General features: G+C 50.2%; 4 protein-coding genes across 13 annotated transcripts; 2 read left to right on the forward strand and 2 right to left on the reverse strand.

The window, feature by feature from the left end:
* The first annotated feature begins 3,281 nt into the window (after positions 1–3,281).
* CENATAC (centrosomal AT-AC splicing factor) lies at positions 3,282–10,042 on the forward strand. Its single transcript, XM_082683649.1, has 11 exons — positions 3,282–3,478; positions 3,621–3,784; positions 4,402–4,500; positions 6,450–6,516; positions 6,589–6,651; positions 6,979–7,043; positions 7,189–7,294; positions 8,298–8,328; positions 9,428–9,517; positions 9,597–9,729; positions 9,814–10,042. Exons 1-11 carry the CDS (start codon positions 3,359–3,361, stop codon positions 9,911–9,913), a joined length of 1,038 nt encoding a protein of 345 aa, XP_082539775.1. The 5' UTR covers positions 3,282–3,358; the 3' UTR covers positions 9,914–10,042.
* Positions 9,947–12,010, reverse strand: RPS25 (ribosomal protein S25). 2 transcript variants are annotated; one of them, XM_082683673.1, is made up of 5 exons: positions 11,871–12,010; positions 11,563–11,658; positions 10,835–11,015; positions 10,090–10,189; positions 9,947–9,992 (listed from the first exon to the last, which is right to left on the reverse strand). In XM_082683673.1, exons 1-4 carry the CDS (start codon positions 11,871–11,873, stop codon positions 10,095–10,097), a joined length of 375 nt encoding a protein of 124 aa, XP_082539799.1. In that variant the 5' UTR covers positions 11,874–12,010; the 3' UTR covers positions 9,947–9,992; positions 10,090–10,094. The 2 variants fall into 2 exon arrangements, with proteins under 2 accessions (XP_082539799.1, XP_082539798.1); XM_082683672.1 differs by having other exon boundaries at positions 10,835–11,018.
* Positions 12,011–12,367: 357 nt separating this feature from the next.
* TRAPPC4 (trafficking protein particle complex subunit 4) lies at positions 12,368–15,158 on the forward strand (the record flags this gene model as incomplete). Of its 3 annotated transcripts, none has more annotated exons than XM_082683655.1 (5): positions 12,368–12,542; positions 12,709–12,883; positions 13,485–13,588; positions 14,203–14,329; positions 14,479–15,158. In XM_082683655.1, the coding sequence occupies 5 exons, from the start codon at positions 12,368–12,370 to the stop codon at positions 14,600–14,602; spliced, it is 705 nt and encodes a 234-aa protein (XP_082539781.1). In that variant the 3' UTR covers positions 14,603–15,158. The 3 variants fall into 3 exon arrangements, with proteins under 3 accessions (XP_082539781.1, XP_082539782.1, XP_082539783.1); XM_082683656.1 differs by having other exon boundaries at positions 14,603–15,158; XM_082683657.1 differs by lacking the exon at positions 13,485–13,588 and having other exon boundaries at positions 12,404–12,542; positions 14,603–15,158.
* Positions 15,159–16,134: 976 nt separating this feature from the next.
* SLC37A4 (solute carrier family 37 member 4) lies at positions 16,135–22,567 on the reverse strand. 7 transcript variants are annotated; one of them, XM_082683627.1, is made up of 11 exons: positions 22,488–22,567; positions 20,938–21,280; positions 19,887–20,119; positions 19,334–19,577; positions 18,663–18,821; positions 18,359–18,444; positions 17,735–17,848; positions 17,456–17,521; positions 16,980–17,118; positions 16,664–16,847; positions 16,135–16,285 (listed from the first exon to the last, which is right to left on the reverse strand). In XM_082683627.1, exons 2-10 carry the CDS (start codon positions 21,083–21,085, stop codon positions 16,681–16,683), a joined length of 1,356 nt encoding a protein of 451 aa, XP_082539753.1. In that variant the 5' UTR covers positions 21,086–21,280; positions 22,488–22,567; the 3' UTR covers positions 16,135–16,285; positions 16,664–16,680. The 7 variants fall into 7 exon arrangements, with proteins under 7 accessions (XP_082539753.1, XP_082539750.1, XP_082539756.1 ...); XM_082683624.1 differs by having other exon boundaries at positions 16,135–16,847; positions 22,488–22,566; XM_082683630.1 differs by lacking the exon at positions 17,456–17,521 and having other exon boundaries at positions 22,488–22,563.

Raw genomic sequence — 22,567 nt, forward strand, 5'->3', positions numbered from 1 at the left:
ACCCCAGCAAAATAATATGTTGGATATGACTACAAATGTGACAGAAATCATGTTCATATATATAAATGTGATGCCTAACTATAGAAAAACTTTTAGTTTAGCGCTTTTTTTTTTTTTTAAGATTTTATTATTTTAGGGCTCCTGGGTGGCTCAGTAGGTTAAACATCTGCCTTCGGCTCAGGTGATGATACCAGAATCCTGGGATCAAGTCCCTCATTGGGATCCTTGCTTTTCAGGAGCCTGCTTCTCCCTCTGCCTGCCATTCCCCCTGCTTGTGCATTCTCTCTCTCTCTCTCTGACAAATAAATAGATAAAGAAATAAGATCTTTATTTTTTAGAAGATTTTATGTATTTTGTCAAGGAGAGAGAACCTGAGTGAATGAGAGAGAGCATGAGCAGCAGAAAGGGTCAGTGGGAGAAGCAGACTCCCCACCTAGCAGGGAGGCTGATGTGGGGTTCGATCCCAGGGCCCCCGGACCATGATCTGAGCGAAAGGCAGATGCCTAGCCCACTGAGCCACCCAGGTGCTCTAAATAAGATCTCTTAAAAAAAAAAATCTTGCAGACAACTCTAGAAGGCTTCACAAAAGGGGTGACATTTCATTTATTCAATAATAACATTGATACAGGAGCCTGTGAATGATTGAGAGCTTACCATGTGCCAGACAAAGCCACCAGCCACATGGAAATTCCATTCTCGTTCATATTTCAGATCCTTTATCATAGAATTTATTAGGCAGGGCTGGAAAGAAGTAAATTTTAGGCAGAGGGAACCAAGGGCTGAAAGATGCTAAGATCCTCCAGCATATTGCCTGGAGGAGGTGGTGGAGGAGGTCAGGGAAGTGATGGGAGATAAGACAAAAAGAATTTGGGAAACATGCTGTAAAAGGCTTTGAAAGTCATCCTGGGAAATTTAAATTTTTTCCTGATGCTAATTTAGAGGCATTAAATTAATCCAGAAAGTCACTTGGAGACTTTCCTAAATCCAGAGTCTGAAGGATAAATGGAGCTGACTTAGACCACACATTTGGAAACCCTTTAGAAAAATTGTACAAATTGAAACAAGGTTTGCTCTAGGAGTATATCCAGTAATATATAATCCAGTAAGGCAACTTGAACATGGTGGATATGGGGAGTGAGTGAAAGCCGGTATCAAAGATAACTCTCCCCAAAACTCCAGGATTTAGCTTGGTGGTGTTCCCTGGGAGGATGAAAATAGGGGATGTTCTCAGGTGGAAGATGTTGAATAGATGTTGAATTCCATTTCACACAGTCAAGTTCAGTTGCAACTGAATGAGCACTCCATGGTGCAGAACTTTAGGGAAACAGTTTCAAAAGCAAAACTGCAGAGGGGTAATAAGTTAGTGGAAGTTGAAGTAGTGTAGTCTACACTAGGCACCTGGGAACAAATGAGGAAAACAGATGTCTGGGTTGATCTGCTTTTGGGGTTTGACGAAATGAGAGGTCTGGGACGGTCAAGGGAAGTAATAGATTGCCATGAGAGTGTGGTGGGAACAGTCGTGGGATCCAGTGAGTAAAGTGAAGCCAAGAGGACCTAAAACCTAGACCACTAATTATCAAATTTGATTAAGCATTAGAATCCCCTGAAGGACTCATTAAACTATAGATGGCTGGTCCCCACTCTAGAGTTTCTGATTCAGTAGGTCTATGGTGGGGCCCAAGAATTTGCACTTCTTTTTTTTTTTTTTTAATTTTATTTATTTATTTGACAGACAGAGACCACAAGTAAGCAGAGAGGCAGGCAGAGAGAGAGGAGGAAGCTGGCTCCCTGCTGAGCAGAGAGCCCAATGTGGGGCTCGATCCCAGGACGCTGGGATCATGACCCTAGCTGCAGGCAGAGGCTTTAACCCACTGAGCCACCCAGGCGCCCCAGAATTTGCACTTCTAACAAGCTTCCAGATGCTGATGCTGCTGACCTGGAGGCCACACTTTGAGAATTCAGAGCAAAGCAGCTGGTAGATGCTGAAAGTTTTCTGAGTGAATGAATACGAGTACTCATCTTCAGGAATGGAGATCTTCCTGCAGTTAAAGGCAAGATGGAAACTAAGGCCACATGGGAGGATGGAAGATGGTGGTCAGAATACAACTTCAGAGTTTGAATTCAGAGGAGCATTTTTAAGGTCCAGGACTGACCCTTCCGAGGAAATGATGGGAGGTCAAGGCATTGAGCGTTGTGGGGTCTTTAAAATGAGTCACATCTGACAGAGGCCTGAGTCTACTGGGAGGCTCCAAGAGGAGGTCAAGATCTGAAGGGGGGTCTGGCTACTTTCTGGGCCTGAATTAGGTAGGGTTGACTGTATATATACCCACAGACATTGTAGTCCATCCAGGTTAATGCACCAGTACTGGTAACAAATCCAAGTGAAGTTCGGACTCTGTTAGTTCTGTCCGGCACCTCCTATAAGTAAGGTATGGGCTGGGCCCCAGGCTTTTTTGGGGGTACTCTAGGGTAAAGATCACAGCCTGGAGATTTCAGCCCTGTAGGGAGCAATTTGCTTTAAGCCCTAAGGCTTAGGGGAGCAGGACAGATGGAAGGCTCTTCATTCTAGGAAAAGTAGCGTGTAAAGAATGAAAATTCCACTGAGTGAGCATGCTTACAGAATAAAAATGTCTGTTAAACCTCAGCAATGACTCTGCACCCTTTTCATAGCTTCCTTTTACAGTTTTATAGTAACAGCTGCTCAGAACACACACACACACACACACACACACACACACCCCGGGGTATATGGCTGTGATTAGGTCTTAGATGAAGGCCACTTCCAGCATGCTTCCTTACCACCATCTGGTACAGCAGAGCATGAAAGGTGCTGCCTCTGATGCTTCGCACTTGTGCAACCTTCCACAGTTACTTTCTCCCCGTGCCTCAGTTTTCCCATCTGTAAAATGTCGGTAATAATAGTAAGCCATGTAGGGCTATGGTGAGGATTAAGTGCCTTGTGAATGTAAAGCTCTGGCCACACAGTGAGCACCCTGTAATACTAGTTACAATGTGTTCCACTGTCTAATGCGGGTCCTTGTCAATGCCCCGACATGCGTGCGGTCTGCGGTCCTGCAGTGGCACCTCACTGTCGCGCGCGCTCTTTCCCGGGCATCTGCACAGCGGTGCCGCCACTTTTTCTGGGCGATAGCATCTGGGAATATTGATGTAGGCTGGGTGCACCCGACGGCAGGGAGCCCGGGGCGGGACTCGCGCAGCCGCAAATGGGTCTGCAGTGGCGCCAGCCTGCCGCTGGGGGTCGCGGGGGAAGCGCTGGGTTCGCCCCGCCCCCGAGGGGTCAGGGGTCACCGGAGAGCGAAAGAGCTGCTGCGCGTCGCAGGTACCGGTTCTTGGGCCCATGGCGCCAGCGCAGCGTTGCCCCCTGTGCCGCCAGACCTTCTTCTGTGGTCGCGGACACGTCTACAGTCGCAAGCACCAGCGGACGCTGAAGGCAGCTTTGGAGCGGCTCCTGCCCCAGGTGCGGACGGGAGGCGGGAAGTGGCCGCGGACGGCCTGGGTGGGGGATGCGGGCAGTACAGGGAGGGCGCGAGGGGGTGGGACGTGGGGGTTCCACTGGGGTCCTGGTTGACCTCTCCCGTCCTCTCCCCTCTCCGCCGCAGGTAGAGGCCGCCCGCAAAGCCGTCCGCGCAGCCCAGGTGGAGCGCTACGTGCCCGAGCACGAGCGGCGCTGCTGGTGCCTTTGCTGCGGCTGTGAGGTGCGGAAGCACCTGAGCCACGGAAACCTGACCGTGCTGCACGGGGGGCTGCTAGAGCATCTGGCCAGGTGAGATCCGGCCTGGGAGCCGCCTCCAGCACATTCGCATCCTGGTGGGTTGGGGGGCGGGTGGTGGTGGTTTGGGATGCGTGAGAGGAGGAACGCTTTTGTGGTTGGATCCAGTCAGCTTATAGCCTCGCATCTTTGACGCGTGGAGGGCTTATGACTGCCTTGGTCTTAGTGGTAGAAGGTTACCTCCCATCATCTCCTCCCAGATTCTCCTTCTTTCTTTTTCTTTCTTTCTTTTCTTTTCTTTTCTTTCTTTCTTTCAAGATTATATTTATTTGAAAGAGAGAGACAGTGAGAAAGGGAACACAAGAAAGGGGAGTGGGAGAGGGAGAAGCAGGCTCTGTGCTGAGCAGGGAGCCGGATGTGGGGCTGGATCCCAGGACCCCAGGATCATGACCTGAGCCGAAGGCCGACACCCAACCGGTTGAGCCACCCAGGTGCCCCTCTCCCATTTTTATTGGAAGAGGGGAGACTGGACATCTGGAAGATGTAACAGTATTCTGTCATCCTTGCCCAGAGGCAGAAACCCAGATATCAGTGTGCATTACTTAATATAATGCCTAGATGTCTGAGTAATATTCTATAATCTATCATTGAGATTATCCATTCATTCTCAGCCCAGAGCACAAGAAAGCAACCAACAGATTCTGGTGGGAGAACAAGGCTGAGTTCCAAATGAAAGAGAAGTTTCTGATCTCCCCCCAGGACTATGCCAGGTAAGTCACTGATTACGAAAGGTGCAATAACAGAATGGGACTTCTCTGGGTCTGTGTCAGGTACTGGAGCTTTCTCTGTTAATTGGAAAGTTCTGCAGGGCCTTTTTAAGTATCTATTGTCTTCATAGCACTCATTATTCTAATCACTATACTGGACAAAAAAGAAGTATGATAGAGTCCTTGAAAAGTTTATATTCTAGTTGGGGGATGGGGTTTACAGTCCATTGAGCAAATAGAGAATAGTATATAATAAAAGTTCACTATAATCGATTATTTAAATGTGTGGTACAGAGAATATTAAGGTCCCTTAGGAGTAGAAGAGGCTTTTTAATAGTGTGTGTAAGCACCTGGTACTCATTCAGTGCCCACTATGAATAGTTTTAGACTCTATTTTAACTGGCCCCTAAAGGACCCTGAGAAACTGGAGTGTAGTCAGCTGGCCCAGCGTAGAGCAGGTGTGAGTGCTGCTTCCGGAAAAGGACACAGACAGCCTCGCACTACTTTTATTAGGACAATATTGATATTATAGGGATCCCAAGGGGATCCCAGAACCAAAGTTACAGAAAAACTCATGACCTCTATTATTGTTTCCTATTTAGTGTGAATAATAATAATAATAATAAATCCTTCAAATCTGTGGTTCAAACTGGGCGGGAGATGGAGAACTGAGGCCAAAAAGCCTAACTCCTTACACCCTGGCCCAACTCCAAACGGTGTTTGGTGGGAATAAAGAATAGTTAAGCAGAAAAAGTTATAATTGAGAGTTATGAGAATGGACTCCTTGACTTTTTTTTTTCAAGATTTTATTTATTTATTTATTTGACAGAGAGATCACAAGTAGGCAAAGAGGCAGGCAGAGAAGGGGGGAAGCAGACTCTTCACTAAGCAGAGAGCCCGATGCGGGGCTCGATCCCAGAACCCTGAGATCATGACCTGAGCTGAATGCAGAGGCTTTAACCCACTGAGCCACCCAGGTGCCCCTAGACTCTTTGAATTTTTTATTAGTTTTCTTTTTTTTTTTTAAGATTCTGTTTATTTAGAGAAAGTATAAGAGCTAGCATGAGCAGGGGGAGTGGGAGAGGGAGAAGCAGACTCTCTGCTGAGCAAGGAGCCTGATACTGGGCTCATGACCTGAGCTGAAGGCAGATGCTTAGCCAGCTGAGCTACCCAGGCACCCCAGTTTTGACTTTTGAACCTTATACATTTAACGTGCACATGCACAAGGCAAAGCCAAGTCTGACTGCTTTGACTGGTAAAGATACCACAAGCCACTTTTAGATTTAGACAGGTTATCACTTAAATATCGAAGAAAATAAACCCGGAGTGCCAGCTTCCCAGATCCTTGCCCACCCACCAAAAAAGGCCACTCTGAAACAAAAAGGGCTAGGTAACTATAGTGTGAGCTGTGGGACACTATTTATAAAAATAAATTACAAAATAAAATCAGACCAGAAAGCAAATCCTAAAACTCATTGCAAATAATGACAGATTATCATAGCTATATATCAAATTGATAAGTTATAAAAAGAGTAAGAATTCAAGTAACTTCAACTCAAAATTCTAACTGAATAGCCTTAGGGTATTTACTAAGGACTGAAGAACAGGAGAAATCCTGAGCTTTGGTTAGTAGTTCTATTGTTGATAGTGATATTGGTAGTATTGGTACACCTTTCTGTGTGTATTGTAGGATAATAACAACTCTAAGTCTCATGATGTTCTAAAGCCCATTTTTGATTTCGCAAAAAGGAAATATGTGCTAGAAGAGAAGTGGAGCCAGTATGGCAAAATGTTTAAGTGAATCTGGGTGAAAGGTCCATGGGTGTTAAATGTTCTATTTTGTTTTTGTGATTCTGAAATTTATCCAAAATTTGAAGAAAAAATGATCTACTGAGGATTTTTTGTAACGTGCATAGACAGGTTCTTGGCTGACTTGCCCTTTTTCTTTTCAGATTCAAGAAATCCATGGTGAAAGGTCTAGATAACTATGAGGAAAAGGAGGATGAGGTGATCAAAGAAGTGAGTTAAAAGGCCACTGAAGGACACAGCCCCATGGCCTTGTACCAAGCTAAGCAGCCTCTCCCCCCACAGATGGCAGCTCAGATTCGTGAGGTGGAGCACAGCCGGCAGGAGCTGGTTCAGTCTGTCTTAGAGGTTGGTGTCCCTCGGAGGAGCCAGAGCAGTATCCAAATCCATCTGATCCCTGGTTCTCCCAGGTCCAGCATTTCACCTACCAGCTCTTCTAGAACTCATGGACTCCGTGCTTCATCTGTTCGGCTTGAATTCCCTTACCTGTCTGCCAGGGGGCAGGCCTTGTCAGTGGCGATGTGGGTTGAGCTGGGAGGGGAAAAAAGGAAGTTTGCAAAATGGGTAGTACCATATGTCAGTATGCTAATTTGTTTCCTACTGGAGGGTGGGAGCATGGCCTAGATAAACTCTTAAGCATCCAAGACACATTTATTTTTCCTGAATCAAACTCAGCCTCAGCCAGTGCCAGACCCAGAAGAAGGCTCTTCAGCACTTGGAAGCTGGAAAGGGACCAACAGGTAAAATTGCTAAGGAATCTCGTTGAGTTTGGATTGTTAGAGCATTCTGTAACTTTCTGGTTGGAAAATGGCAAGAGTTCACCTCTGCTATCCTCGTGGCTCAAGGACCTCCTCTGCCAGCCTGGCTCCTGCTTATCTTTTTCAGTCTAGTGGCCTCCACCTCACAGCAGCCCTCCTACTTGGACCTACCACCTGCCCCAGAGCTTGACTGGATGGAGACAGGACAACCTTTGACATTCATCGGCCATCAGGTACCATGGATAAGCGAGTCAGGAAGGGCCAGTGCTCCCTCAATTCCCAGGACATCCATCTCTCACATGTTTTGTACCTATTCTGGCCATCCAGATCTTGTTTCTTGGCTGCACCACTCCATAGTGTGTTGGGTTTTTTAAAAAAGATTTGACAGAGACATGTGTTCTTAGACTTCTTTCCCCAACGTCCAGTGATCTCATCCACACCTCTTGCCTCCACTGCCACTGAGGAGTGCCAACTCCTACAGTCATCCTCTGTAGAACCCCCCGTTTCTGCTCAATTTAGGACACTTGTAAACATTCCAGTCACCTGAAGCTAACCCCTACTGTCCCTAGATTACCAGAACTGTAGCCAAGTTATTTCCTCTTCTTTCATCTCCTACATCCTGTTGAGGAGTAGGCCTGTTTTACCTCCTGGCTAGACGTCCTGTGTTACACTTTTCTGCAAGTTTCTATGCCCCCTGTAATCCTTTTCTGAACACAGAAAGCCACTGCCTCACCTGATGTCTTGTACACTCCAACCATACTGTGCATCTTATGGTTTTTGCACGTGTCACTGCCATTGCCTTAAAATGATAGGCCTACCTTTCTTCAGCCTAGCTCAAAGGTCACCTTTTCATGGAAGGCTTCTGTGAACAGGTTGCCTGTTACAAATGTACATGGGACCATGTAAAAAGCTGTAAATGTCACCTGTATAATTTATGCTTAAATCTCTCCCCCCACAATATATACTGTCTTGTGAGAAAAGAGTTTTGCTAATGTAACACCTAGTAGGCACTCTATTTTTGGACATCTTTACTACTGAGACCATAAGTCTTTTGAGGAACAGGACTCTTTCAGTTATCTGTGCTTTTTAAAATTTAACACCAACCAGGGGACAGAAGTAGCACTGTGGTGCTTCCACCCCCAACCCCCAACCCGTGGCTTTGTCCTTTTTCTAGTTGGGAATATACTGTCATCAGTTTCTTATCTGGGATTCCCCCCCCCCCCCTTCCAACTACAGGAGACACCAGGAATTGGTAACATCCACTCAGGTAAGGCCCAGAGCAGTGTTTCTCAGATGGTAAGAGGCAATTATTTTATTATTTTTTAAAGTTAATTATCTTGGGGGCACCTGGGTGATGCAGTCAGTTCAGCATCTGACTCTTGGTTTCAGCTCAGGTCTGATCTTGGGGTCATGAGATTGAGCTACACCTCAGGCTTCAGGCTCAGCACCAAGTCTGCTTAAGATCCTCTCCCTCTTCTCTCCCCCACCCCCGTGCTTGCTCACTTATTGAAATCTTTTTTAAAGGTGGACACTGAACTGACTGTGCCCCCCAATCACCTTTTTAAAGAATAAGGTTGATTATGAAGTGCTATCTGATGAAGGACTTGAATCTCAAATATATGAAGAATTCTCAAAACTCAGTAAAATCATGTAGAAAGATGGTTGATCAGAGTGGCTAAAATTAAAGACTGTGTATGTGAAGAAACATTCATAAACTGCTGGTGGGAATATAAAATGGCACAACCAATTGGAGAAACAGTTCAGGGATTTAAGAAGTTAAACATACACCCACCATTATGATCCAGACATTGCAGGAGACAAGCAAACATGTCTGCACAAAGGCTTGCACACCAGATGGTCACAGCTTTAGTTGCAATACCCCAAAACTGAAGCTGAAAAGAATCCAAATGTGCCTCCATGAAAAAACAGAGCAGTGCTCAACAAAGAAGGTACTGTTAAGTGCAGCATAGATGAATGTCAATTATTAGAAGCCAGATTGAAAAAAGGTACATAACTAGTAAATGCAAATTAGATTAACAGAAGCATATTCATAGTTTCTGGGGTTGGGAAAAGGTACAGAGGAGCGGGAAGTCCTTTAAAGGGGCAGAACAATATATAGTGGTGATATTTAATATCTTGACTGTGATGGTTTCACTCAAAGTTTTTCAAATTGTGTATTTTCCATTGGGCAGTTGTAGGTCTGTTATGCCTCAACAAAGCTGTTAAATACCAGCCCATGGTCAAAAATTCCCCAGCCCGTGGGGTTTTGCTTTTGAGCATTAGGTAAGCGTTTATAGCAAGGGCATGTTTCACACTAGTCTGAAACTTAGGACTGCCTTCATTCCTGCTTAATGGGCCTTTTCCAGGTGCTACACCTCCTTGGATGGTCCAGGATGAAGAATACAGCTCTGTAAACCAACAAATAGGACCATCCTATGAAGAATTCCTTAAAGAAAGTAAGTTAACAAATTCAAGAACAGGCTATCTAAATTTTCCTACTCAAAGCAAAACCGTTTAAAAACTCTTTCTTTGTAGAGGAAAAACAGAAATTGAAGAAACTGCCCCCAGACAGAGTTGGGGCCAACTTTGATCATAGCTCCAGCACCAGTATAGGCTGGCTGCCCTCTTTCGGCCGGGTCTGGAATAATGGACGCCGCTGGCAATCCAGGTGTGGATCCAGTGCCAGGACCCCAACCCACTATCCCTTTGGAGATTTCAGCCTTTATCCCGCTAACCTTTCATTTCCTTTCAGACATCAGTTCAAATCAGAAGCTGCAGCAAGAAACAAACAGTCACATAAAAAAAGCCAGTCGTTTCCGGATACTTTTTCAAGCCAACAAACCCATACCTAAATCCTTTTCTTAGGAAAGAGACATACCCATGTATTTGATTTAATAAAATTTTATTTTCCAAAATGTACAGTTGGAGGATCTGTAAAAAATAAAAATAAAAGAATCAGAACTGTAGAGCCTAATACAAAAGTGGGATGTATATACTTTCTACACCACAAGCCCGCATCCATTCTTACCTTGTTCATGCATCTTCACCAGCAGCTGGGGCATCTCCACCCTTGGTGTTTCTGGTGTAAATTACTTGAGCTCTGTGCTTTGAAACCAGTTTAATAAGTCCTACAGAGAAAAAAATAAGGGTAGGGTTTCTATGCAGTACTATGAAATATTTAACAGACAATAAAAATACTGAATCTGAGCATTAGAGTTTAATAACAAAGGCAAACATCCCTCATGTCTTGGTGATGATCTAATTTTATTTTTTCTTCCTAAATGAAGGGCCCATTACCTGCTATGGGGATGCTTACCCTCATAGCGCTTTAACTTAAAAATTACTGTTTCCACATTAAACACTACAGATGCTTAAAACATTTACATTCATTTACATTAATATGAAATCATGGTATTAAATCACCACTAAATTTTAAGAATACTTAAGTAAAAAGTGCTTTCCTACCAAAGCTTTTACTGTTTTCACAACCATATTTCAATGTTGGGTTTCTTTTGTAACTCTTTAAATAAAATGAATTTATTTGAAAACAAGGGATCCTGAAGCTCCACCAATAGGACATAAGGGTCCACAGGACAAAAGTGGCCATGAACCCTGCTCTGGGGTCTACACAAGGGGGTAACATGTTAGAATATTATGGCTAGTGGTCAGCCTGTGCCTACTTTACAAAACTCCAGTATAAACATTGAAGATGGTTATTACAGGCAAGCCAATTTAACGTATAAAAGCACACCAGTACAACACACCCCTCTCACCTTTACTAAGGAGCTCCTGAAGGGCTGCCCTGGCCAGGGAACCTCGAATCTTCAGTCTCTCAGAGACAACAGCTGGAGTTATAAGCTTATAGTTGGGAACTTCTTTACAGAGTTTGTCATATGTGGCTTTGTCAAACAAGACCAAATTATTCAGCTTGTCCCGAACTTTGCCTTTGGACCACTTCTGCTCACAAAGAGACAAAATCAGTGCTTCTGAAGAAACCACCGCCCCCCGCCCAAAACAACCGGTGTCAGAGAACTCTTCCACTGCCGTCCTGCTATACTGCAAAGGTGGCTGTTTCTTGGCCTATACAAACCTACGAAATTCAGATTTTACTACGTTCTACAAACAAAGACTCAAATAATCGAAACCAGGATACAAAACAAAAGGAACTCTAGCTGCCACTAACAGCACCAAAGATCCGTTAGGCTGGAGGAAAAAAATAAAAATGCGACTTTCCGATACAGGCTGAACCCCACCATACCAACTAAAAATATAATGGACTAAGCCTCAGAATACTTCACATATTGTTAACTTCTAAGTAGCGTGTACCACCCTATTCTTCCAAAACAAAAGAACGGTGATGCAGAGTACAAGCTCTAATAATCGGACTCTAGACCGCACAACCTTAAAAGCCATTTGCCCTACACGCCACTTATTACCAAGACACATGGGTCCGACGTCCCCGGACCCTCACTCCTAGGTGGGCGGGGGAGCTCACGCCTACCTTCTTTTTGGCCTTGCCCCCAGATTTGTTCACTGGGTCTTTGTCTTTTTTGGCCGATTTCCCGGCATCCTTCTTCTTCTTGTCATCCTTGGGCGGCTGTAGAGAAAAAAGGGGGAATGCAGGCAGGTCACAAGGCAGCCCCGCACCGTCCTAACCCCACTACCGGAGCACATGGGTGAAGCAATCCCCCCGCCCACCTTGAAGAAGCGGCCCGGCGGGTCTGAGGCCCTCCGTCCGGTGTCGCCCCAACTGCGCCCCAGCACCGCCCGGCTCTCAGAACAGCCCGGCCCCCATTCCCGAGAGCTCACCATAACGAAGCTGGGAGAGGAGCGTCCACCCCTGCAGCCTCACTAAGATGTCGGACAAAAAGGAAGCGCCTCTCCCAAACCGGCCCAGAAACCTCCACCCGCAAGGAGCGCTTCCGGGGCAAGGGGCGGAGCCCGCGGAGAAAGGCCGGAAATCCGGCCCCCTCGTGCAGCGGGGAGCGGGCCGCAGCGAGGGGACGGTCGTTCCTGAGGGTCGTATCCTGAGAGCTGCCCGCGGCTTACTGGGTTTTGCCGTTAGTTGTGAGGCAGCCACACTTTGCTTCCCCTGGCTCTGGAAACGAGTAAAGAGAGACGCAAAACAATCTGCCGGGATCCGAAGGGACCCCCAGCGACCCCGCTAAGCGTGGTGCTTCAAGTGCGCAGGCGCCGGCGCGCGCCGGGCAGGGAGCAGGGGGCGGTGGCGGGTCCCGAGGCTGCGGTTCCGGGGCGGGGCCGTCAGGAACTAGCCGAATAGGCGTCTCGGAGCCGCTGCGGCCGTAATGGCGATTTTTAGCGTGTATGTGGTGAACAAAGCTGGCGGCCTGATCTACCAGTTGGACAGCTACGCGCCACGGGCCGAGGCTGAAAAAACTTTCAGTTACCCCCTTGATCTGCTGCTGAAGCTGCACGACGAGCGTGTGCTGGTTGCCTTTGGCCAGCGCGACGGCATCCGGGGTGGGCTAGGCTTGCGTCCGATGGGCGGGCCGGGTGCTGTGGAGTGGGCTGGTGTCTCTGCAGGGCGGGGGGAGGGCGAGGGGACAGGGGGTGAGGCTGGGTCGCCAGTCCCTTTGGCGGAATCCCCGCGCTGGGGCTTCGTTGACCCTTAGCCTCACCTCTGCAGTGGGCCACGCAGTGCTGGCCATCAATGGCGTGGACGTGAATGGCAAGTACACGGCCGATGGGAAAGAGGTGCTGGAGTACTTGGGCAACCCTGCCAATTACCCGGTGTCCATTCGGTTCGGCCGACCGCGCCTCACCTCCAATGAGAAGCTCATGCTGGCCTCCATGTTCCACTCGTAAGTCCCCCAGCCCTTCCTAGGGCCTGTGGTCCTGCACTTGGCCTTTAGGCCGGCTGGATTAGTGTGGTTCTGCGGGAAGTCTCCTGAGCGGCCGTGCTTACCTTTCTAAGTCTCCTTTTAAATCGTCAGTTCTTGTGTTGTGAAAGAAAAAGAACTAATGCAGGATGACTAGGTTTTAGGAAATACCGGCAGTGGTGTGACCTTGCACAAGTCCACTTCTCTTCCCTCAGATTTAGTTTCTGAAGTCAGGTAACTTAATTAAATGGTCGTTAAGACCTTTTTCTCATTCTCAACGATAGTAGATGTGCTGGGTAATCATAGCCATGGGGTAAGTAACCATGACACATATGCCCAGTGGTAATTTTACCCTCAGTTTTCAATGTATAATGTTTTACACCAAAGTATGAGTGTAAAAAACGTGCAGAGCTCAAATGAATTTTCAAGTTTGGTGCTGCTGCTAGGCAGTTGACACGGCCTCTTCTGACTTCTCCGTGTAATGTGAACTCAGCAGATAGGGTCACTTCGGGGGACAAGTTTGAGAAGCATCCCTCCCTTATACAGCCGGCTGCATTCCCAACCTTACCTCCTTTGCAAATAGGCTGTTTGCAATCGGTTCCCAGCTGTCTCCAGAACAGGGCAGCTCAGGCATTGAGATGTTGGAGACCGACACCTTCAAACTGCACTGCTTCCAGACACTGACAGGTAGGCGTCTCCAGATAGGCCAGAGGGATGGGGGAAGGGACTGACCAAAGAAACTTTGGTAGGCAAGGGGGTGGTGGTTAACTTTTCCTGGGACAGTTGCACAGACACATACGTCTATTTGTTTTGTGAATCCAAAGCCAATATATAATCTGATGCCAATTTTGTCAGCTCCGCCCAGAATGCTCAGCCGAGGTTATCCTGTGTGCAGATAAAACTCACCATAATGGTATCTCATGTTGCACACGTTTCGGAAGGTGTATTTCAAAATGAAACTTGAATGCCAAATGGAAATGACCTTTGGATCGTGTCATTGCCTCACACCCTTAATGGGGATAATTGAAAACTGCCTGAGTCTGTCCCCTGCCTGGCACTTGCTGCTGAGGGACCACAAGGAATTAAGTGACAGAGCTAGAGGTCAAAACGTGATCTCAGTCAATTGGGTGATGTGATAAAGTCACTTCCCTGTTCTGGTCTTACAGATTCACAGTCTTGCCTTTCCTGCTTTATGCAGCAATAAGGATAAAAATAAAAATGGGCTTATGAAAATGCCATCTGCACACAGGATATTCGCTGCATTCTCTACCCTTCCGTAACCATTATTGGTCCTTCTCCAGGGATCAAGTTTGTGGTACTGGCAGATCCTAGGCAAGCTGGAATAGATTCTCTTCTCCGAAAGATTTATGAGATCTACTCAGACTTTGCTCTCAAGAATCCATTCTACTCCCTGGAAATGCCCATCAGGTAGGCGGTCCCCCTCCCGAGATACTGGTCGAAGAGTCCTTGCCCCTCCCTTTTGCTCTTCCCCAGGTCATTTTTCAAAGGGATAAGAAGAGTTACTTTTAAATAAAACAAAAACAGACTAGTCTTTTTTTTTTTTTTCCTATTTTGAGAAACCAAAGACTTTTCTTGCCATTCATGTCCTTCTTCAAGCAAGAGTACTTGGGCATCCAAAGTGGGAGGAGAGTCGGAGACCTCACACTTTGTTGTCATTTGTGCCTCTTGGGTCTGGCCTAGGTGTGAGCTGTTTGACCAGAACCTGAAGTTAGCCCTGGAGGTGGCAGAGAAGGCTGGAACATTTGGACCTGGGTCATAGGCTGAGCCTGCAACAGATGCCCCAAATTTTGAGAGATCCTATAGCAGGGATCCTGCTGTATCCACTCCAATGGAGATTCCCACAGCCTCGTTAGTGCACTTGAAGACGGGAGGGTGCTGAGCCTGATGACATGTACTGATCCCTGAGCCTTAATGCCATGCGCTCTGCCATCCTATATCTATCAGGAGCCTGATTCCCAACTCTGTACAGGTTTATTTATGGAGGGAGTAGGCCCATAAATGCTAAATAAACATTCCTTTGATCTGTTCGCTTATTTTAATTGGTGGTTTGCGGGGGGTGGGGGGGAGGCTCTGGTGGGGAGATGGGAATGATAAGGAAATTCTGGGAAGATAAGCTATGTTCTGGTAGAAAACAAGTAATTGTTCACTTGGTTTGTTTTGTTTTTGTTTTATATTTTAGGTACAAGTGACAAATGTATTTCTTTTTATCGTTATTAAAGTTGACAAGTGACAAATGTATTTCTTTTTATTGTTATTAAAGTTTTCCCCAATGTAGTTCAGTAAATGAAGCATTTAATTTTATTTTATTTTATTCCACTGTTGGTCATAGTTTGAGCCCTACACACTCCCTCCCCTTTCACCTCAACGGGGCCTCCTTTGTATGTAGCCACACACTCATCACTAGTAAAAGGTCAGGCTGGATCTGCTCCCAAATCTTCTTGGGATTCAGCTCCTTGTCAGGCTCTCCAGGAAAAGCATCAAAAACCGAGCACAGGATTTTGAGTCAGGAGCCTTGGGTCTAGTTCCAGCATCACTGACGTCTAGGGTGGCAGCAACAGTGGTGGTCACAGTGGGGTATTACCAGGTGTTTACACCAGGCTTTACTGCTTTTACCCTAATCTCAGGGTGCATTCTATTACGGACAACAGATTTAGCAAGGTATAGATAGACTCTCCGCCTCAGAGTCTCAAAGCTAGTTACTGAGCACCTGAGTTTGAACCCAGGCTTTCTGACTACACCATCTATGAGCCACTGTTAATATTGCCTTCCTCCATTCAGTGGTTTCACCTGCCTGAAACCCAGAAGCTTCATCTGTAAAATGATCATTGAATTAGTGAAGCTGAAAGCAGAGGACCCATAAGCTTAAAGAAGTCCCTGTCAGGTTGCCCATTCGTGGAAAAAGCAGATACCAAGAGAATATTTCCCAAAGAAAGTGGTCTCTAGGGACGCCTGGGTGGCTCAGTTGGTTAAGCAGCTGCCTTCGGCTCAGGTCATGATCCCAGCGTCCTGGGATCGAGTCTCACATCGGGCTACTTGCTCTGCAGGGAGCCTGCTTCTCCCTCTGACTCTGCCTTCCACTCTGCCTGTGCTCGCTCTCACTCTCTCTCTCTCTTACAAATAAATAAAAATAAAATCTTTAAAAAAAAAAAAAGAAAAAGAAAGTGGTCTCTGGCTTGGAGTACCCCTTTGGAAAGAATGACTCAGTGATAGTGTTTAGTATCAAATCTAGTTTTAATCTGTGTCAAGTTCCCCACTCTCCCAGCCCCATCTGCCATCTTCTCAGGGTACCCGTGAGCATGATGGGCCTCCTCCTCCCCAGGAATTGGAGGTACTGGCAATAGCAGTCGCCCGGTGCTGAGAGGCCTTAGGGCAGAAATTACAGGCCACTGGTACCCTGCAGCTACAGGTGGAGCCTTACTTCTCCTGGGGACAGCGTGGGAGGGCCCAGGAGGGGAAGAAGGGTCTAGGGGACTCCCTGACAGCAGGGGTTTCCTGTTGGAAGGCAGAAAATAGGAGCTAATGGAGTCCGAGAAAAAAAGTTGCCTTTTAAATAGAACAAAGGATGGGGAGCTGGGACCTCATTAGCCACTGATAACTTCCAGTGCCACCTGGGCGAGGGAAAAGGCGCACAAGAGGAAATCAAAGGTTCAGTGCTAGTCGGAGCAGCCCCCCTTTCTCTCTCTGCCCCCCTCGGCCCCCCAGCCTCGTGCAGGGGAAGACCACAGGTGGGAGAGGACGCACTGGAGCCTGTACACTCTTCACTCAGCCTTCTTGGGCACATGGCCCATCTTGGTGCGGATGTTTCGTAGGAGAAAGAAGGCAGCTGTGCTGGCTGCACAGATCACTTCAGCCACCCAGAAGGCTGTGCTCCAGCTGTAGTGCTTGGCAATGGTGCTGAAGGGCAGCCCAGCCAGAAAGCCGCCCACTGCAGAGGGGGTGGGGGAAGAACCTGGGTCACTTGTGAGGCTAGAGTTGGTGGGGCTGGCCCCAGCGTCCAGCTAGCCTATGCGCAAGGCACAACAGGGATCAGGTGGACGCTCTGGAGAGCACTGCTTACCATTGGCCATGAGTCCCACAATGGCATGGGAGGTGCCGCACAAGTTGGGAGGGGCGCTCTCGTTGGCTATAACTCCGAACAGGGCAATGGGACCGTAAGAACAGAAACCAAACACAGCTCCCAGCACCAGGATCCAGAGCTGCAAGGACAATGCAGGGTGGCATTTAGAGTCTGAGAAACCCTACCCACCTACCCCTGCCAGGGGAGAGAAAGATGTTTGGCCCCAGGAACACATGATTGTAGTAAGGAGGTAGTAAGTGGCCTCCCTCTCCCCACTTCCCGAATCAACTGACAGGGCCAAGCTAGAGGCGTGGAGACACGCTGAGCCAACCTGAGGGCCTGAGTGGGTAGGTGAAAGGGACGCAGAAGCCATCCCTCCCAGTTAGATGCTGTCTCTTAGAACTGATGCTAGCGGCAAGACAGACAGGGTAGGACAAGGGGGAGACAGACCAGGAGAAAAGCCACAGGTAAGGCACCTCATGCTCCGTAAAGCCTGTGAGCTCAGCGAGAGGGTGAAGAGCTGGAGTCCAGAAAGCAACATCCTAGAGGAGCACAGGGAAGAGAAGAAAACCAGGCCCCAAGTCCAGGAGGAGCGCCAGAGTACAGAGGGCACGAGGTAAACCAGAACTGGAAAGGGAAATCTGAGAGGCAGAGAAAGGCCTGGGCCAGGGTAGTCAGGGACAGGGAACCTGACAGTCACTGGCCCTTGCTCTCTCAGCCTTGTGCCAGTGGCAGGCCAGGTGCTCCCCATTTACCTTGGGGGAGTCACTGGTCACAGTTACCCGGAAGAGGTACATGGACACGGTCATGCCAGCCATCATGAACAGCAACAGGCCGTGGCGAGGATTCCCGTAGATGGACAGCCCCGCCTGTGGATACAGGCCCAGCAGTGTCACGCCCCAGAAGCAGCAGGCAACATCTGCCCCTGGACTCTGACATGGCAGGGCTTCTGCTGACAGGTTTTTGGCAATCCCACCACAGTTCTTGGCCCCGGGCAGCTCTGGGAGGCCCTGGGACCTGCTCATTATATCCCGAGGCCAAACTCCACCACATCCCCTCCTCCACCTTGGGGACGCGTGCTAGCAAGCGGCACCTACTGTCTCCTCAACCCCAGCTTCCCTCGGCCTGTAGAGAACCCCGCTGCCAAGCTGAGACAAATTCTGGCCCTCCTTGACATCCGTTAAAACCCTTTCCCCAAGAGCCTTACCTTGCCACCATATCCTCAGCAGGTAAGAGTTGCGTGGAATCATTCCAGCCTCCCCCCACCCATATGCCAGCCTGCCCATGCCCCAGGGCTCCCGCCTCTCTGGTGCCTGTCCCAGTCATGCTGGGAAGATTTAAAGGGAACCTCCTCCTTCCTGTCCCCTCTGCCCACTCACCTTTGCCATGGCCCGGTCGGACAGGTAGCCAGCTGCGATGCTGCCTACAAGGCCCCCAACCTCCAGGGCACTCATGTAGGAGCTACCTGGAGTAAGGAGTTGTGGTGGGAAGAGGGAAAGGAAGAGTGGAAGGGGGTTAAACACACTGGAGTTGTCCGACTGGCTGGAACCCAGAGAGGTACAGGTCCCCAAGGGTGACTGGCCGCAACTCTCTGGGTGGTGCCTGGCCTCGGATAGAGAGAAGCTGGGCCTGAGTTTCCCATCCTGCTCCCTAGGCCCACCCCTGCTCCAACACTCATCTTACCCACGAGGACTGACTGTCCTTTCTCCTGGATCAGGAAGAATTGGCCCCAGTCAGTGCAGCAGGTCTTTACTCCAAATACCACAAGGTAGCCAGTGGAGAGCACCCAGAGGTAGGGGGACAGCAGCAGGTCCTGTAAGGTGCTCTCCTCCTTCGAGGAGCCTGGGGGCAGGAGGAGGCCAGGCCTCAGGCTCTGTTCTTGCTGCTCTGCCCTGACTGAGCCCCCACCACTCATTAACTAGCCACAGGGCCAGAGTCCATCCCCATAGCCAGGCACCAGCAGGAGGGCACCCCTTTGCCCACTGATCTGCCCTGTCCCCTCCACTGCAAGCCTCAGCAAATGAGAGAGAAACTGAGGACCAAGGCACATGGCGGAAGGCATCTGAGCCATTTAAGCTTGGGATGCTGTCCAGGACAGGGAAGTCTAACTCTGCTGTGAGGAAGGACCAGGATATAACGTGAGTCACAGCATTTATTGGCTCTGCCACTTGTCTGGTACTTAAGTGTCTCTTGGAACGAAGTTTTATTTACTCCCCACCAACTCGCCATCACCATCCCTCCCCCTGCTGCCATTGGCTAGCCTGGGGCCAGGCATACAGCCAGTCCTCAGTGAAAGTCTGCCAAATGAATGATGAATGAAGGTGCCCCAATCACCGGCTTGGGTGGGTGCTCACCCTTCTTGCCCTTGGAGGGGGTGGGGTCCAAGTTTCGGAGTCCGACGTCGGCAGGTTCATTGTGGATGAGCAGGAAGCAGAGGAAGGAGACCACCACACAGAGGGCCCCCGACAGGGCCAGCGTGCTGCGCCAGCTATAGCTCTGGGCGAGGACGGTGGCCAAGATAGGGCCCAGCCCTCCAGCCAGGTTCATGCTGGCGGACAGGATGGCCCACCAAGTGCCAAACTGAGATGGTTCGAACCACTGTGGGAAAGAGGGGATGGAGGAGGTGCCCACATTCAACACGCTGAAGGTGCAGGTCAGGTGGGGCAGACCTAGGAGCTCACATTACAGGGATGAGGAAGAAGGCGCTTCTACTTGGCAGGGCCAATTCCCTCATCTGCCACCCGATCCCACCATGTTTAGCTCCTAAAATATCTTGACAAGCAATAGGAGCTGGACTGGAACTCCCAGGGAACCTGCTGCCCCAGAATGGGGGTGCCGGTGCTCCCACATGCTCCTCAGGCATCCTCTGTGCCAGTCTAAAGAAGCTCCCCGGAAGCAGGCACGCACCTTCCGCAGGATCTTCCCACATGGAGGCCAGCCCAGCCCCTGTGCCAGGCCGTTGAGGAACCACAGAGCAGCAAAGACAGGTACCACGGAGCTCCAGGAAAACGCTATATTGACCAAGCCCACCAGGAGCAGCCCCGAAGAGAAGAGCCAGCGAGCACTCATCTGGTCAGACAGGACCCCGCTCACAAACTTGCTGATGGCATAGGCTGCCGCCTGGCTGCTGGTGATGAGCCCTGCAGGGGGGAGAGCAGGACGCGGGACGCCTGGGGAGTTAGGGGCTGGGGCAGAGGCGGAGGAGGGCTGGAGGAAGGCATGGGGTCAGGTGTGGCGAGGTGCCAGGCAGGGTGAGACAGGTCCCCTCCCAGATGGCTCGGAAGAACCTGTGCTGGGTTCCCGGGGCCCCGCTCCTCGCCACCAGCGCTAGCCCCAGGCTGACCCATGATTTGCAGCCTCCTGTAGAGTTCCAGCTGCAGCTGTCAGGAGGCAAGAAGGGAAAAGCAGGCAGCCCCCCTCCCTGGGATTTACAAATGCCTGATGACATTTCCCCCTCACACTGGCTCCAACCCAGGGCTTCTGGAAGTTCTGTTTCCCTATCTCAGGAGCTTAGAAGTGGAGTCAAGGACCTTCCTCCTCCTGAAATGTCACCTGGTGGGCCATGTGAAGTCATTTTGCCAACTCCCCAGTTTCCATTGCTCACAACGTCAATGGCCAGCAGGCACCCCGCAGTCTTAGCATGCCCCCACGCAGTGTGGAAACTGTGCAGGGTGACCCTCAACACACTCAGAATAAGCCATGTCTCTGGGGGCACTCGTGGGCCACAGGCACACAAGGACACATCAGATGAGCAGCACTCCTCAGGCACGTGGAGAGCACATGCCTAGTTCCTCGCCCTTACCCAGGTACATGGTCAGAGTCCCCTCAGTCAGAACCTGCAGGCTGCCCCCCCCCCCGTCCTCTGCTGCACACGGACCCTCCACACAGCCACAAACACCCAATTTGTCCTACTAGTCCTGGGTCCCAGGGCCCACCCCCTTACCCCACCAGGGCTCACCCAAGTCATCCTTGTCCAGAGGGATCTCCTCCACCAATGATGGCATGACAAAGGAGAAGGTCTTGCGGTTGAAGTAGTACAGGCTGTAGCCTCCGAACATGGCTGAGAAGATCACAGTGCGGTAATAGCCGTAGCCTTGGGCCGCCATGGTGGAAGGGAGCGCGCCCCACTGCCCAGGACCCGGAGCCTCTGACCACAGCTCCTGCCGGTGGCTCTCTCGGTGCCCAGATCTGCTGAGTTAGGCTTTCTCTGCTCCCTCCTCCACCCAGCCTCCCAGGCTCCCTTTATAGCCACCTTCTGGACAATCATTAAGCCTGGGACGGCTTGTAGGGAACCCAGTGTCCTGAGGGCGACAAGAAAACAGCAGATTACTGACTGGGGAAGAGGTGGGGGCTGGAGGGGGTCGCGGAGGGAGGCACTGCCAGTGAGCCAGCACCAGCCAGCATGCTGTGTCCCCAGAACTTCTGCGTTCCTCTGCTTTTCCTTGTCTGCCCGCCTGTGAAACCAGCTGTGATTAAAAGTTCAACCTAATTACTTTTGTCTGCAGGAGCCCAGGGGAGGCAGGGGTGGGATAACCAGAGATGCCCTCGCTAGCCCTGCTCCCTCAGTCACCTACCTTCTCATTCATCCAACCAAGTTTAGGAAGGGCTTACTGGTTGCTTAGCACTGCATTAGGTGCCGGGGTAGTTTCCACACACACACTTAATGAGACACAAACCCCCAACAACCCGACTCCCTAGGACTGACTCAAGTGACTCCCAGGGCTCATCGCACATTCATATTCGGGTGTAACTGTTTATGGATAGTTGCAGACCTGTAAGCAAGAGAAACTTCCCTTTGCAGGCCCTGTGTTGCAATGAATGCTGCCCTGAAGGCTGGGGTCCTGGCGGGGCCACTCAGCGGTCTCTGGTCCCTTTACCCTGGAACGTCAGGATGGGGTGCCCTCCGGCCGGCTGGGGACTGCAGGGTTTGTGACAGCATGGCCCATGGGCGGGAAGGTGCACCCCGCGGACTTCAGGCGGCAGCCGCGAGCCAGCCCGCTTTGCAGGGCCCAGGCAACACGCCCCCGGCTTCTCCGCTCGGTTGGGAAAGCAATAGGAGCAGAAGGCGTAGGCACGAGCGAGGCAGGCGACCGCACGTAGTCTCCCGGAGGCTCCTCGCTTCGGGCTCCGAGTGGCTCAGCCCGGCAGGATGGGGCCAGGCGCAGGCTCTCGGCACCTGCCCAGCCCCGTGTCCTCAAGCTACCCGGGACACCTGACTCGGGCTGGAAGCCCACGGGCCCGGGTGCAGGAGCTGGAGAGGTGCGGAGACACCGGAATGGTGCGACGAAAAGAAGCAGGTGCGTGCTGGTCACGGGCAGCGCCCCCGGGAACCCCCAGACCCAGGAACTAACCCCCGCCCGGGAAGGGGCAGCTGCAGGAACAGCTCCGGTTCGTATCGGAAGTTAGGGCAACCTTTGCTGGGGCTCTAACAAAGGAGCCCAAAGACCCGAGACTCCCCCTCCAGCCCCGCCTTCTCGCGGCGCCCCTCCCCCGCATTCAGCCCGCTACCTGGACGCGGGCGGGAGCCGAAGTAGGATAGAGCGGGACGGCAGGGCCCGCGGGCGCATGCGCGTGCGCTGGGGGCGGGC

This window comes from Mustela nivalis (assembly GCF_964662115.1).
Source record: "Mustela nivalis genome assembly, chromosome: 9".
NCBI lineage: Eukaryota > Metazoa > Chordata > Mammalia > Carnivora > Mustelidae > Mustela > Mustela nivalis.